The sequence below is a fragment of the Cnephaeus nilssonii genome (assembly GCF_951640355.1).
Source record: "Cnephaeus nilssonii genome assembly, chromosome: 7".
NCBI lineage: Eukaryota > Metazoa > Chordata > Mammalia > Chiroptera > Vespertilionidae > Cnephaeus > Cnephaeus nilssonii.
In genome coordinates this window covers 58,340,396-58,355,816 of record NC_137078.1, presented here as the reverse complement: position 1 = coordinate 58,355,816, position 15,421 = coordinate 58,340,396, and the positions used below count along the sequence as shown (strand labels likewise).

Sequence of the window (15,421 nt, the reverse complement as noted above, 5' to 3'; positions counted from 1 at the left end):
GCGGGGAGAGTTGGGGTGGGTCGCAGTGCCCGGCAACCGGAGGGTCCAAGTGACCCAGCCCTGGCAGGGCTGGTACCCGGGAAGAGAGCCTTTTCTCCTGCCTCTGGCGTCTCCGGGGGCCAGTTCTGGGGCGGGAGTGAGGGAAAGAGAGGAGGGGCGACTGGGGGAATTTCCCCGCCTCTCTTGCTCCTTCCATAAATCACCGCAGTCTCGGTGGCGGCGGAGCCGGGAAGTGCGCGGAGCCGGAGCGCAGCGTGGTGGCACCAGACACCTCCCTTTCCCCCACCGCTTTCTTTCTTTCTCGTCTTCTTTTTCTTTTTCTTCAAACCTCCCCCTCTCCCCTCTCGCTCGGTGGCTGCCCTGGCCCAGCAGCCCGATTGCCGCTCCGCCTCCGCTGGGTGCTGCCGGCCGCCCTCGCCGCTGCCGCCTCCCTGCGCCCGGACTCCGGGAAGCGAAAGCTCGGCGGCTCCCGGCTTGCGCCCCGACTGTCAGCCCCGCGGCTGCACGGCCCGCGCCCCCGGGGTCAGGCGCCGCCGTTCTTCCCGACGCCACAGCGTCGCGGGGCCGCGCGGGTGTCCCGGGGACCGCTCGGGGGCCGCTTCCTCTCCCGCCCGCCGCCGGAGCTGCTGATGGTGGCCGCCCGCGCTCCCGCGCTGTAGCCGGGCGCCCCCTAAGTTTGGAAGCCGCCGCGGCGCGCGCAGAGGCGTCTGGACCCGGGGAAGAAAGTTTTGCGGGGTGCGCCGAGCGGGCCCTGGGCGCACCTCCCGTGGCTCTCTCCCCGCTTCCCGGCGCCCGGAGCCCGTTGGCGGGGAGTGGGGGGAGGCAGCATGGCCCGCGAGCCGGAGGAAGAGGAGCCGGCGGGGGCGGCCGCCCTGGCCCGCGGCTGCCGGGGCTTGCCCGGCCGGGCCGGGGCGGGAGCGCCGCGGCCGTCCCTCTGGCTGTTCTGCGGGGTCGCGTGCTGGCTGCTGGGCGCGGTGGCCCACGCCGACTTCTCCATCCTGGACGAGGCGCAAGTGCTGGCGAGCCAGATGCGGAGGCTAGCGGCAGAGGAGCTGGGGGTCGTCACCATGCAGGTAAGGCCCCCCCCCCGCGATTGCGCCCCCAAACTTGCCAGGCATTCTGCCTCTCCTGCGCAGAGCCCCTTCCCCAGTGCAGGTCCCCCTTGGCCGTGCACCGACCTCTCTGGCACGCACAGCCCCCCTCCCCCTTCCACCGGATACCTCTGTCCTCTGCACAGGGTCCCCCCACGCCCACATGCACACCCACTCTTCCTTGCACTCAGGTACTCCTCCTCCCTTTTTCCTCTGCAGAAGCCCTTGCCCTTTGCACGGGACCCACTTTCCCTCCCACCCAGCTCTTTTATCTCCGCAAGGGTTCTCCGATTCCCTCGCACCTCCTTCCCTAATGTGCACGGTTCTCCTCCTCGGTCTTGTTTTTACCCCGTCGCCTCTGCAAACTTCCCTTCCCTCTTTGTGTACCCTTCCCGGGGCAGACGGCCCCGCCTGGCTCGGATGATTTTCCGAGGCCCCCAGCCTACCCCTTGACCACCTCCTGGTGTCCACCCCTACCGCGCGCATTCACGGGGGGCGCCGCGGGGGAAGGCACCAGCAGGGGAGGCACCCGCAGCTGCTCTCGGCCCACCTGGGTCCCTGCGGAGAGAGGCTCTGAGCGGACTCCGAGCTCCCCGTCCCTGCCCGGGGGCACTGGGGGGAGGGTTTGGCTTGGCAGATTCCTGGTGGATTCCCGACACTCTTGTCCTGTGGGGGAGACTTTTGTTGTTACTGCTATTGTCCGTTGCGTGCTGTCCGCCGTACGATTTTTGTTTTGTTTTGTACCTGCCTCTTGGGGGTGGGGAGTGGGAACGCAGTGAGTGAGGTTCCTATTTTTCCGGTTTGTTTACCGTGCTGTTCCTCCCCGGGAGGGGAAGGGGGCTCCCAAAAGAATGAGGGGGTCTATCAAGGAATCCTGACGGTGTTGCTAATAACCAACCACACAGCGGGAGTAAACATTGCTGCACGGCAACCGCCGGGAGATTGTGTCCCGCCGTGGTTTTAACCTAACGCCTGGGCCGGTAAGGCCCTCTAGATTGGGCGAGGTTGAGATGGCATTAGGAGTCTGAAACCTTTGCTATAACGTTCTTCAGGAAAACAACCTCTTATGTCATCTAACAACAACAAGGGTGATGAACGTGGTCTTCGAAAGAACGAAGTTTCCAGGAATGTGTTCTTGGAGTAGGTTTCAGGATCCGATTTTCCGGTGACCACCAGTCCACCTCCCACCAGGAGCGAGAGGTGTTTTGAGTCACTCAGGCGGGGTTTTGTGTCGCTTTGGTAGGATTCAGGTTTCTGACGCCCCCCCCCCCCCCCCCCCCGCTTTTTTTTTAACCCCTCTTCCCTGCGACCTCCCAAGTCTCCTCCCAGGATGATGCAGTTTTCCCAAAGCAAGTTCTGCAGACCTTTTACACTACAGTGAACGACAATTAGAATTACTATTATTATTGTTTAACAGTTAGGTGAGGTTGAAGAGTGGTTGGTTTGCTTGAAGGAGAATTCTGTACAGTGTATCTTTGCAGACAGCAGCCCTGAAGTGCAATAGAGCCTGGTTCTTCATTTGCATAGTAATAGACAAGCTTTTAAGTTACCCCACTGAACTGTCCTTTTCTGTGCAGAACTTTCAGGTTCAGGTCTAGTTATAATTTTCTTCCATAGGCATTTTGTGATCTCTGATGATTGTTGACAGAGTTCTTAGGAGTGAAGCGGCTGTTAGAGGAAACAACTAAAATGTTAGGAAGAACACTGGTGAATGTTTCCATTTAGAGCACAAACAATTGCTTTTTTTTTTTTTTTTGCATGGAGGCATCTTTTTTAATAAAGGACACTTCATATGTTGCTGTGTTGGACTGTGCTTGTAAGATTAGTAGGCATTTGTCACCTTCAGCCCGTAACTGGGGCTGGACAAGGGAACCCTAGGATTTTTTTTTTTTTTACCCCCTTCCCCATATAAGCTAAGGACTTGCTTTCTCTAAGATGCTGACAGCAGTTTTACTGTTTCTCACCCGATCCTTGACAAAAGGTGAAATCGGATCCTAACACATTGTCATTTAGGTAGGGATCCAAAGCAAATGTAGTTTTAAAAGGCTTCTCTGTTGAAAAGGAGACACTTTAGAAAAAAGCCCTGATCAGTGGGGGGTTTGTGCCCAAATGGCCCTTTATCTCCTCCCAACTGGCCTCTTTCTAACACCTTTGCAACCTCATTGTGGAAACTGGCCTCCTGGGGACAGGGTTTTGTCTGGCAAAATGTGAAGTGGCTTCTCTCCTTTTTTGAAAGGAGAAGCACATACTGTATTTAATATTTAAATTCCTCCTCTTGAGCTGTACATGGATCTGCCACTTGCCTCCATCTGGGAAAATTGGGGAGTCTCTTTTTAATTTTGCCAGCTTTTTTTGGGGTGGGGGGTGGGGAGGGTACTTGTAAAATAAAATCGAAGGCAGGTTAGTTAGGTTTCTGACCCATAGAACAAAGATTGTGAGCCTCACATTTCCCTCTGTAATCCTCTGGAATTTGTTCAGTGGGACTGAAATTTTGTGGGGTTAGTGACCTAAAGTGCAGGTTATATAGTCCTCCCTGTGGAATGCTGAATTTTATAGCTGCAGAGCTAATCTGTTGTTCCGAGGTAGGAGGCCTCATGTGGACAGTAAGGTGAGCTGGGCAGACTTCCATGTGAGGAGGCTGGGGAAAGCTTGTGTCTCTTTGCAGGAAAAAAAAAAAAAAAAAAAAAAGCCCTCCCTTTGAAGAAGGGATTGACTCCTTTCATTTGACCTTGGCATTTCCAGCTCAGTGCAGACCTTTCTGGACAGCATCTTATTTGATGAGAAACGTCAAAGTCAGTATATATGTAAAAAGCCTGCATTCAGACTTTTAAATTGCTCCTGTTGGGGCCGAAATTCTCCAAAGACATTTTTTTTTTCTTTTTTAGTTTTGAGAAATGGCAAAGTAAGTCCTGAAGCGAGGCCTGCTGCACATTTCGAAAGGCAGCACATACACTGCTCACAGGAGGTTGCAAGGGGTAATTTTACAAAAACAAAAACCAGGCCTTCTTTCAGCGCTGTAGTTTCCCATGACAAGTTCTTTTGCTTGCTGATAGAGAAGACAGTTTGAAAAGCGGTCCATCTTCAAGATTTTCTTGGAAAGGTTTCTTTCCTGGAGGCTGCCTGCTCTTGTTTTGTTGTTGTTCCTTTTTAGTAATGGAGAAAAATTTTTAAAGCCTTGAAATGATTGGCACCAACTAATTTTGCCAGTTCCCTGGGAAAGCTGTCACTGAGCACTGACCCCCTGGCAGCAGGCATCATACATCATGGGTAAAAGTCAAAAAACCTAATCATCGTTTCCTCAGGGGTCTGGTTGAGTGAAACCATCTTCGTTGTGATCTGGGGAGCAGAGAATGGCTGTGTCCAGGGAGACTTGCTTCTGCTTATTCACTCATGCAACAAGTTTTTATCAAGCAGCATCGTGGAGGGGAAAGAACCCTACATTGGGTTCCAGCGTCGCGCCTTGCAAGTGGGATGACCTTCACGTGCAAATTTGGGAATGGTGTTTCTCCCCAGAGATTTGCTCTGTGGACCTAATGGGAAGAGTGCATGTGGAGGCACCTGTTCGTGTGAGGCTGGGGCTGGGAAATGTTGATGGGTGTGGTTGTTCTTAAATGGAGAACTGTTCATTGAAAGCTTACTGTGCACAGAGCACTATGCTAGGCGTTTAGCAGATTTACAAGGAGGTATTCCAGCACAGCCCCGTACATTTATAATCTGGAGGAGGAGGTAAGATAGCATGCACAGGTAAAACAGTTAAGCAACAATGGCTGCTTGTTAGAAGGCATGTCTGGCTCCGGGAGCCATTTCACCAGGCACTTATAAGGCCCATTTAACATTATATGACAATACAGGCTTCCTAACAGCGAGGGCCTGGCACACAGCCAGTGTGCCCGCCTTGATGTTAGCTCTAACACAGCTCTGCTGGGCTGGGCATAGTCACTGTGAACTTGGCAGGCACACCAGCAGGTTGGTCAGACAGCTGCTGTATGTGGCCTGGAAGGGGGTGGTGGGAGGTCCTTCCAGTAGAGGCAGAAGAAATAACCAGAAGCACAAACTAGAGCTTCCACTCCAATTGCAGAAAGAGCGGCAGCCGGGACAGATGTGATTTCAGAAACTGAAGGGCTCAACTGGGGTGTGGTGTTTGCTGAAAATATAGAGCACTGTAAATAGTGGCTGCAGCTGAAAGTGAAAGGGCGGCCTCCTCTGTATGCAGTTGGACAGCATTGCATAAGTGCATCGTTCATTTTTGCAACAAATGTTCAGCAAACTTTGGAGGAGGGGGCTTCTGCTCTACGAGGGGGGCCTGGGGTTAGACTAAGCTGGGCAAGTAAGGTGAATAAGGCCTGATCCGTGCCCTTAGCTTTCAGCTGGTGATGGAGACAGACAAAAGCAGGTGTTATGATATCGGAGGTTAGTGAGAGGCAGAGAGGTTTTAGAATGCAGTGGTTTAGTGCCATGGAGGAGAGAGGAGCAGGGCATTATGGGAGTACAGAAGAGGGATGCCCAAGCCCATCTGGTGAGGTCACAGAAGGTGGCTTGTCCTCTCTCGGTCTTTCAGTGAACTGTCTGCATACACAGGCCAATCCTGAAAGCAGCAGCAGCTTCAAACACGAATGGTATCCAAATCAGTAGTTCATCAGACACTTCTAATTCCCTTGGATGGCACTGGACAAGGTAGTTGGCATATCTTTAAATGCCTGAATAGGGGGTGGCTGTGTCTTCATGTGACCCCTTGTCTTGTTTCTTTGGGCATCACCCCTGGAGCTTCTGCGGTTACTGGACATAAACGTCTTGGTGCCTTTCCTGTAACTGCATGCTGATACGCAGTGATGTTTAGGTAAGGTTTGTATTTTTCCTAAAATGTCCATTATACAGGAACGTCATGTTTTGGATGCTTTGAATGTCTGCTTAGGCAATATAGAATGTTTTAGGGGTGAGAAATCACCTGTATTTGCAAATAATATGGTTTGATTCTGTCTAGGCCTTGTGTACAGTATAAGCCTTAGTGGACAACCTGCTGACTTGCTCTCTTCTGAAATTGAATATTTGGAGTGGAAGGAAGTTGACGATTGATGGATGACTGATTTGAACTTGATAAGCATGAGCCCAAGAAAAAGCATGTTGAATGACTTCTGATGGAGTATCCCAGTTGTGCTCAGGACTTCCTTCCCTTCCTCTCCACTAACACCTGTCTTATAGCTGGCATCCTTGCCCGTGCTTACGCTTTTCGTGCCAATCATACTTGAGTCTGGAGGGGTGTGGGGGAGGGGAAGGAGATGGCTTCACACTTTATAACTTGGTGCTATTTCTGGTTGCTGCTTAAGGAGTTCCTTCCTTAAGCTTAAGTGGATGAACAGACAGGAACCTTGCAGAACTCTGGAATTTTGGGGATTATGTGCAGTGGGGTTTACTTTGCATCTGTTTGGACCCGGTGTAAAAACGTGTTGAAATCCAAAATATTGAAGGGGCAACAGTTTAAAAGTAAATTCTTATTTTTCAATTGCAGTTGACATTCAGGGACAACAGTTTTGAGTCAGTTTATTTTTAACTGTGTAATTTCCAGCACATTACTAAATTGCCCTGAACTTTAGCAGTGTCTTCATGCTTCACTTGGTGAATGGAGAGAAATATATTTAAAAAGTGTCTAGCACAAGGTCTCACATGGGAACCGTCCGTAAACAGACATTCATGTGGGACAGTCTGTATAGTGCCAGGGTGCAGAACCTGGAAGGCAACAAACATGTCGCCCCCCCAGGCCTGGATGAAACTGAAATCGAGTCATTGGCACCTGCATATTTCAATGTGGTCAATCCTCTGTCCCAGGGGTTAGCAAAGTGTGGCGCACAGACCTCAGGGATGCAGAACTACCCCTTGGGGTTTGTGAAGAAAATATTAGGCCTGTTATTCATAGTTATTTATTTACTTTTAAAGTTCTGTACGTCAAAGATTTGAAAAACAATACACCAAAGTAAAGAGAAGAGCATTAAAATTCCCCTGTATCTTCTCCAGCTTCAACAGTTATTAACTTGTGGTCAGGTTGGTTTCATCTCTGCCTCCACCTAGTCTTTTCCTTCCCCCGATTAATCATTTCATCCATAAAATCTTTTATTGCGTCCTTCTTTAACTTATATATTTCTAAATGTTTTATAATACACATAATATTGGTACACCAGCATGAAGAATTTGCAGTCCACAAATAAATACAAACATTTTGGAGGGTGTATCCTTACAGATTTTTTGTGATGATATTTCTAGCCCTTGATAGACAGCTAGTATTATTTGCCCGGCAACCTCTTCAGCCTTCCAGATGTAATGCCCAACCTTCTTTCGGGGAGCTCCCCTGGGATCCTTTTTTTCTCCCTCACACATGCCATCTGGCCCTCGTTTTCAGGCTGGGCTTCCCCACAGGCTGCGAGGTTCCATGTTTTCTTAGTGCCGTGCAGTGTGAACCATGGCTTCTTACTCCTGTTCCCTCCCCCTCCCGAGGAGGAAGGAGAGAAAAAGGGACAAGGCAAGGTGAGCTGTAGGTGGGAGAGAGGGGCGGGTTGACAAGGGAAAGCTGGGCTAGATACATATTTGTCTAATAAGCAGCCTGTTACCACATATTCACTGGGCCCCTCATTTTGCAGAATTGGGGCCTGGAAGAGGGCAGGAGACATATAGGACATCCACCTCTCCTCTGAGAGAAAAGAACCTTATCAGGGAGGCTAAGCCAATTTGTACAGGTCAAGACAGTATAGAAAGAAATTCTAAAATATGGGATCTAGATGACAGCCAGAGTCACTGAATCCAACATCAACACGGGGTCAGTTGGACAAATGAGTGACGTGGGCCAGGTGTAGGCCAGTAAAGATGGGTGTTTGCTGTTGTAAACTGGAGGGCACGTGCCAGGGAAGCAGGTGCTGCTCAGCTCCTGCAATTACTGCCATTGGCATTGTGGGTCCACTGTTGCCACATGACTCTGTTTTTTGTGTGTGTTTTTTCATGAGAAGCTGGATATCTGGTTTTTAGACAGAATCTCTTGATTCTGAAAATATTGGCTACTAATTCAGATTTTAAAAAGCAAACAAACAATAAACAGTGTGTGAGCCAAACCCAACATGTCTGCAGGCCGGAGGCCACCGGTTTACAGTGACTGGATTAGAATGATTCCCTGGGTTCCAGGAGGTGACATCGGTGCTGGTGTGTAAAGGTTATGGGGAAGCAAGTTTCTGTGTGATTGAAAGGAAGACATTCTGGTAGAAGAGTTCTCACTTGGATTGCTTCGGGAGGTGAGCTGCCCGTCACCATAATTACTTAAAGGAATAGCTGTTGGATGTTTACTTGGTGCCAGGTTCATTTCCGACACAACGAAGGTTATGAGAGAGGAGGATGCTTAGAGGAAGTATGTTAACTTTTTGGTGGAATGGGGAGGGATTCTGGGAGTACTCCTGGAAAAAAGTGGAATGAATAGGAGTTGGTTAGTCAAAGAAGGGAGTTCCCAGAAGTCTCCTTGGTAATGGCACCTTCAAAGGATGGAAAGGTGGCGTTAAGGTTTGGAGGTTAAAGAGCTGCAGGGAAGAATGGGTGCGAACAGGGCAGAGAAGTAGACAGGAGTCACACATCCTGAGATCCTTGGGTCTTACCTGTCAGTTGAGACTTAATATGGCAGGTAACAGAACACCCCATTTATATTGACTTGAATAAGAAAGGAACCTACTGCCTTATGTAGATTAGGGCTCAAACAATGTGGCCAGTACCCTATTTCTCATTCTTTGCATGCCCATGGCTGGCAGTAGCTCACCAGTGTTTGAGTTGGGAGCTAGCTGTTGAGTCTCTTGTATTTGGAGATGTGCTCTGGAAATCTGGAGAAAGCCTGGTCCCTATAACTCAGATGCAGCGATTTAGGATTCAGCCACCAGCGGGCAGAGCCTGCACCGTATGGAGGCTCTGCCTCCCTAAGTTCAGTTCAAGGAGGGCCTTTGTGGACTTCCTGCTCTGGTTGGCTCGCAGACTGGCTGGTCTGCTTCCCACTGTGGTCTTGTGGTCTCCCTGACGGGCTGTACGAATCCAGGCTCAGCAGGCCTGTCCTTGGCATGCCTTGTCTCCTTGACCTCCCAGGCCCACAGATCACTGGGTGGCATGGGAACCCGGAAGGACCAGAAAGAAATTCAAATCTCCCTCCCTCCCTCATTTACAGATGAGAAACAGGCCCTGTGGGAAAGTGGCTCTCTGAGATCACACCAGTAGTAAGTGGTAGACTTAGAACTCAAGTGTTAGTTTTAGGACTCTTGCTTCTTGAGCCGTTTCACAATACTGTGCTATTCTGTCTGGCTGGTGTGTTCATTGGTTGAGCATTGAACTATGAACCAGGAGATCACTGGGCACTGAGTCAGAGCACATGCCTGGGTTGCAGGCTTGATCCCTATTAGGGGGCGTGCAGGAGGCAGCTCATCAATGATTCCTTCTCACCATTGATGTTTCTATTTCTCTTCCTCTCCCTTCCTCTCTGAAATCAATAAAAACATATTTAACAAAACAAAAACAATACTATACTATCTTTTGGGAGCTCCATTTTTCCAAGACAAGATTCCCTTAAAATGGAAGCAAACTTGCATTCCTCTCTTGGGAAAATAAAAAGTTTGGCTTAGTTATTTTATGGCTGAGAACTTAAAGCTGATAGTCTAATTTGTCAGCTGACTGGGTTTTTTCCCCAAAGTTAAGTTGTTATTTAAATACCTAGAAGTCAGTGAGCCACTGTTGAAACACAAAAAATCGGGGACTTATTGCATTGTTTTTACATATTTTTTAAAAGAGCAAATATAAATGGTCAATAGCTATTTATAATTCTGAACCTGTACCACCAAAATTAATTTTTTATTAAAAAGGTAAAGAATAAAAAAATAAACAAAAACTTAGGCGAGGAACGCGCGCGCGTGTGTGTGCGTGCGTGCGTGCGTGCGTGCGTGTGTGTGTGTGTAAAAGCTACAGAAGGAAATTTCACCTGTAATTTTCAGGCATAGTTCTATTTTGGAATTGAATTTCAGGACCTGCATCTCTCTTCATAGTCACTAGGAGTAAGAAGTAAATTTGTTCTTTTTCTTCCTTCTCCTCCTCTTCCACTTCCTTTTCCTCCTCCCCCTTCTCCTTCAGAAATTGCAGTAGTGTTAAGGGTTGTTTATTTGACTCCATAATGAAACAGAATGTCATCATGTCACGGGAATGACTCTTACCTTGTCCTCTTTGTTCTGAGTTCAGAAGAAGTTTCCTCTAGTAGAGATTTAGGTGGTGAAACAACTTCTGAGTTAATTACAGGTAGAAAGCTCCACCACCTAAATACCAGAGTGGATCGACTGAAAGGTAGCTGGGTCCATAGTTCCCCTGGAAGTACTGTGCTTATTGTAATTGTAGGGTAGAAGCCAGTAGAGTAAATTCTTATCTGTTATATGTGATAACCTATTGGTTCTGTTCCAACCGTAACAGTTATTTTACAGACTCTGTCAAAGACCAAGACTGCAGCACTTTTTTTCTGGATTTCCTTGGATATTTTCTTAAATGTTATTTTTGCATGGAGTATTTTAAAAGCTACTCCGAGGCCCTGGTGGGAAGGGCAGTGGAAATCGGTGAGCCAGTGAGAATGAATCTGAATTTTTAATTAGGCTTTGAGTTGTTTCTTCAAAGTGCGGAGCCATCATTAGTGATGTAAGTCTTGTTGCATTAGCAGAGACTGACATTTTACTTCAAACGGGGAGAGTGCAGCTGTCCTGTGCAGATAAAAGTTGCCAAGTGCGGAATAGCAAGGTGGATTGGTAGATAATTAGCTGTCCCACGTTACTGCCGCGTGGAAGAAGCCTGCCAGTCATGGGCAGGAAGCAGGAATTATTAGGGGGGAAAAATCCAAGTGTGTCATGAAGCAATTTGGAATCACTTCGGCTGTGGCAGAGCTGATAAGGCGTATGTTAAGGAAACAAGACAAACCTAGACTAGTATATGATGGCCAACTTTCTTTTTTTTTTAAATTTAATTCAAAGGAGGAAGGGCTAGAAATTAATGATCCATAAATACACTGAAGTACAGATCCATCAGTCTGCTCTGACGCCGTGTATAAAATAATAATCAGTTTAAAATAGTCTTCATGTTTCCATGTCACTTGAAAATAAAGAGGGGTTCCTACATGGAAAAGAAATCACAGGGAAGCCATGTAACCTTGAGAATTACTGTGCTGTGTATAACCACAAAAAGATATCGGAAGAAGAAATTTTGAAATATATCACCTCCCTGATATGTGTTACAATATTTATAAATGGTTTAAGGATACTTTTATGGCCTTCTTGGTGGACTATGTGTGTTCTGTAAATATTCATTTAAGTTTTACGTGGTCATCACATTTATCTCTGGGAAATGAGAGATGTAGAAAGACCTGTTGGGTTTTTTTGTCCATCCTCAATCATTTGCTAACTCAGATGAAACCTCAGGGAACATTTTTGGCCCCCCCTCCGGGATATTGGACTCATTTGTCCTAATTCCATCCATGTTTACTGATTGGCTTTCTCCAAGGCCAGTGTCTCTCCTGGCCTAATTCCATCCATGTTTACTGATTGGCTTTCTCCAAGGCCAGTGTCTCTCCTGGCCGCCCAGAGGCAGGAGGTGCTGAAGTGTGGGTGCTGAGTGTGTCTTGGGTAGTGTCCTCTGAGTGAGAGCTGCCCTTGGCCAAGCCAGGAGAGCCAGGTTTTGGCTTTTTGCTGCTGCTTCGGCTCTCTCCCTGGGAAACTGGCACTGGGTTGTTGCTGCCCGGGGCAGATTGGGAGAAAGCTGGGAGAACGGAGGTGTTTGACAGTCTTGGTTGTTGGATCCAGAGTTGATTGGATCCTCTGTGAAACAGGGATATTTGCCCCGTGGTAGTCTTGGAAGGGAATAGATTGTGCTGTGAACCAATTTCATTGGTTATGGGTCCAGATCCCTAGAGATAGCATAAATTCAGGGTGACCGGCAAGGAGGCCTAGATAATAAATGTGAGCAAGAGTTGTAAACAGTAAAGCTTTGTACAGATGAGAGTTATTAGGGCATGAGCTCCCGCAAGAAAGAGCCCAGACGTATTCATCTGTAGTCCTGGTATGGCTAGCACTGTCCCTGGCATATGGTGAAGGCTCAGAAATGTCTGGACTACAGAAATTGTGTGCCCGTCTTTTAAGAGTAGACTTTGTAACTTTCTAATAGTTATTATAGCAAACGTTTACTATGTTTCATGTATTAATATCATTACTTTAGTCTTAGAGTGAATTGTCTTGAGCCATTGCTTGCTACTAAAGATTTAAATGTTTCTGATGACTGAAAGTGTCTAGCAGTGTATCAAGCACATTAGGACTCCAAATATTAGGTGCTTCTGATGTGTAATTTCTTCATGTTAGAGAAAGTGGGGGGAACGTATATTGAGGACATTTAGGAATATAAAAAAATGCAAAAATGTGTGTGTACTTGCAAATTATGTGCTTAGAGCTACTTTGCCCTAAAGGTTAAATTCATTGGCTAATTTGCTTAACAAATATTTATCGAGCACATACTATATGCCAGGTACTATCTTGGATTTGAGTTCAAGGTTAAAAAAAAGAGAGAGACATGGTATCCCTACTCTGATGGAGTATACCACCTACTAGAGGAAATCGACATTAAAGAAATAATCATGTAAATATAAATTACAGATTTTGAGTAGTGTTATAAAGGAAACAAGGATTATTAGAGTACCAGGGAGAGCCTTTAAAAATGTCAGCTCTGTTACTTCTTTTCCTTAAAATTAGGCTATGATATTCCATTGTATATATATACACCATAGTTTGGCCACTTGGGTTGCTTCCATCCTTTGGCTGCTGTAAATAATGCTACTATAAACATGGGTAGTGCAAATATTTGAGTCCCTGCATTCAGTTCTTTTGGGTTCATACCCAGAAGTAGAATTGCTAAATTGCAATATCATGTGATAATTCTATGTGTAATTTTTTGACGGACAGTCATACTGTTTTCCAAAGTGGTTATACCATTTTATATTCTCATCAGCAGTGGGCAAGAATAATTTCTTTACATTCTTGCCAACATTTGCTTTTTTAAAATATATATATATATATACAATAGCCATCCTAATGAGTTTGGAAATGGACCCTTTGGTGTGAAGTTCCATGAGTTTTAGTGAATATGCAGTCATGTAACTATCACAGTCAAGGTACATAACAGTTTCATCAGGCCCCCAAATTCTCTTTGTAGTCAGTCCTCCGACCCCCTCACCTGGAACTCCGTCTCTGTAATTTGACCTTTGCCAGATTGTTATATAAATGGATGCATTATGGTATGCATTTTGAGTCTGGCTTCTTTAAATTTAGCACCGTGCATTTGAGATTCAGCTATATTGTGTATGTATATCAACAGTTCATTTCTTTCTGTTGCTGAGTAGAATTCCATGGTGTGGGTGTACCACAGTTTGTTTATCCATTCACCAGTTGAAAACATTTGGAATTTTTTGAGGTTATAAATCTATAAACATTCCTATATGTTTATTCATGTACAAGTTTTTGTTGGAACATATGTTTTCCCATCTCTAGGGCTGGGATTACGGTGTCATATGGTAACAGTATGTTAAACTTTGTAAGGGACTGCCAGTCTGTTTTCCAAAGGGGCTATATCATTTTGTATTCCCTCCTGCAATGAGTCCTGGTGGCTCCATATCCTCGCCAGGACTTGATTGGGTCAGTCATTTTAATGTCACCCAGTGTACAATGTATGAAGTGGTATCTCATGGTGGTTTTAATAAACATGTGCTAATGAATAATGGTGCCAAGCATTTTTTTCAGGTGCCTGTTTTTTTTTTAAATATATTTTTATTGATTTTTTACAGAGAGGAAGAGAGAGGGATAGAAAGTTAGAAACATCGATGATAGAGAAACATCGATCAGCTGCCTCTTGCACAACCCCTACCGGGGATGTGCCCGCAACCAAGGTACATGCCCCTGACCGGAATCGAACCCGGGACCCTTCAGTCCGCAGGCCGACGCTCTATCCACTGAGCCAAACCGGTTTCGGCTCAGGTGCCTGTTTGCCATTAATCTTTAGAGCTGTTTTTTGGTGAAATGCCAACACCTTTGCCCATTTTAAAACTGGGTTCTTTTCTTACTGTTGATTTTTTTAAAACAATTTACTGATTTTATTACGTTTGTAGATTTGTACAATGATTACCACTATTCAGTTTTGTAACATTTCTGTTTTCTTTTCCGTTTATTGAGGTGACATTATTCTCACAAGGAAGTTGCTTTTATTACTTAAAGAATAATGATGCCCAGGATTAGAAAGAATAAAGTGTAATCCAGGACAGATACAAATCTTTCAAAGGACATCGTGGACTTTGCAGTTCTTGTTTTCAGCTCAAAACAAAGCATTGTTTAAAAGTTTTGGTTTAAGTGGCCTGTGGATTCTTAGATTAAGTCACTCAGGCAATCAATCTGTTAGTAACCACTGATTGAACTCCTCAGAGGAGGGTACAGAGATAACAGAACAGAGTCCCTGCCTTTGAGGGGCCTTCTTTCTAGAAGGGGCGGGGGGCGGGGTGTAGATATTTAAATATGCAAAAATTAAAGATAACGTTGGCTTAGTTCTTTGAGGGAGATAAAGGTAGGTTAATTCGGTTTTCAAAGGAGGCCTCCCTGAGGGCGACGGCTGTTTGAGCTGAGCTGAGGCCTGAATGGTGTTGAAGTCGCTCTCCAGGAGCTGGGGGGAGGGGTAGGATGCACGGGGCCTGAGAGGAGGATGAGGTGTGTGTGAGGGGCTGAAAGAAGGCACTGAGGGAGGGTGGGAGTGGAGGAAGATGAGAGAGAACAGGATCCCTGTGGAGACCATAGTTTGGATTTCATTCTGGCTGAAATGGGAAGCCGTTGGAAGATTTTAGGCATAAGAGCGATGTGATTGACTTTTGCTTTAGAAATATCCCTCTGGCTATTGGGTACCCTGGTCGTATGGGGTGTGGGTGGAAATGGAGGTGGAGGTGGGGGAGACAGAAATGGAGGTGGAGAGAGTAATAAAGGTATTTATTCTTCATGGAGTGGTATCACCACATTTACCTTTGCAATTTCATTTAAATATGATAAAATTGTATTGTTTGATGATGTACTTCAAGCATGTCAAACTCAAAGGCTAACACGGGCCAAATAAAGGAGGCATGCACATGCCCATAGGCCGCGAGTTTTACATGCTTGATGCACATCAACAAAGGCTCACCGGGCCAAGGCTATGATTTAGTGGGATGGCTGCAATAGATTAAAGACTCAAGAAAATAAGACTGTTCAATATGGAAAATATGAGACAACATTGAT

The 15,421-nt window shown here is 46.5% G+C and overlaps 1 protein-coding gene across 2 annotated transcripts in view; it reads left to right on the top strand.

Annotated features, from left to right (window-relative positions):
- The first annotated feature begins 213 nt into the window (after positions 1-213).
- CACHD1 (cache domain containing 1) overlaps positions 214-15,421 on the top strand; it is a 238,354-nt gene continuing 223,146 nt past the window's right edge. For both annotated transcript variants that reach the window (XM_079777692.1, XM_079777691.1), the window contains exon 1: positions 214-1,073. In XM_079777692.1, the coding sequence (XP_079633818.1) occupies positions 828-1,073 (246 nt within the window). In that variant the 5' untranslated portion in view covers positions 214-827. The remainder of the gene's footprint in view (positions 1,074-15,421) is intronic.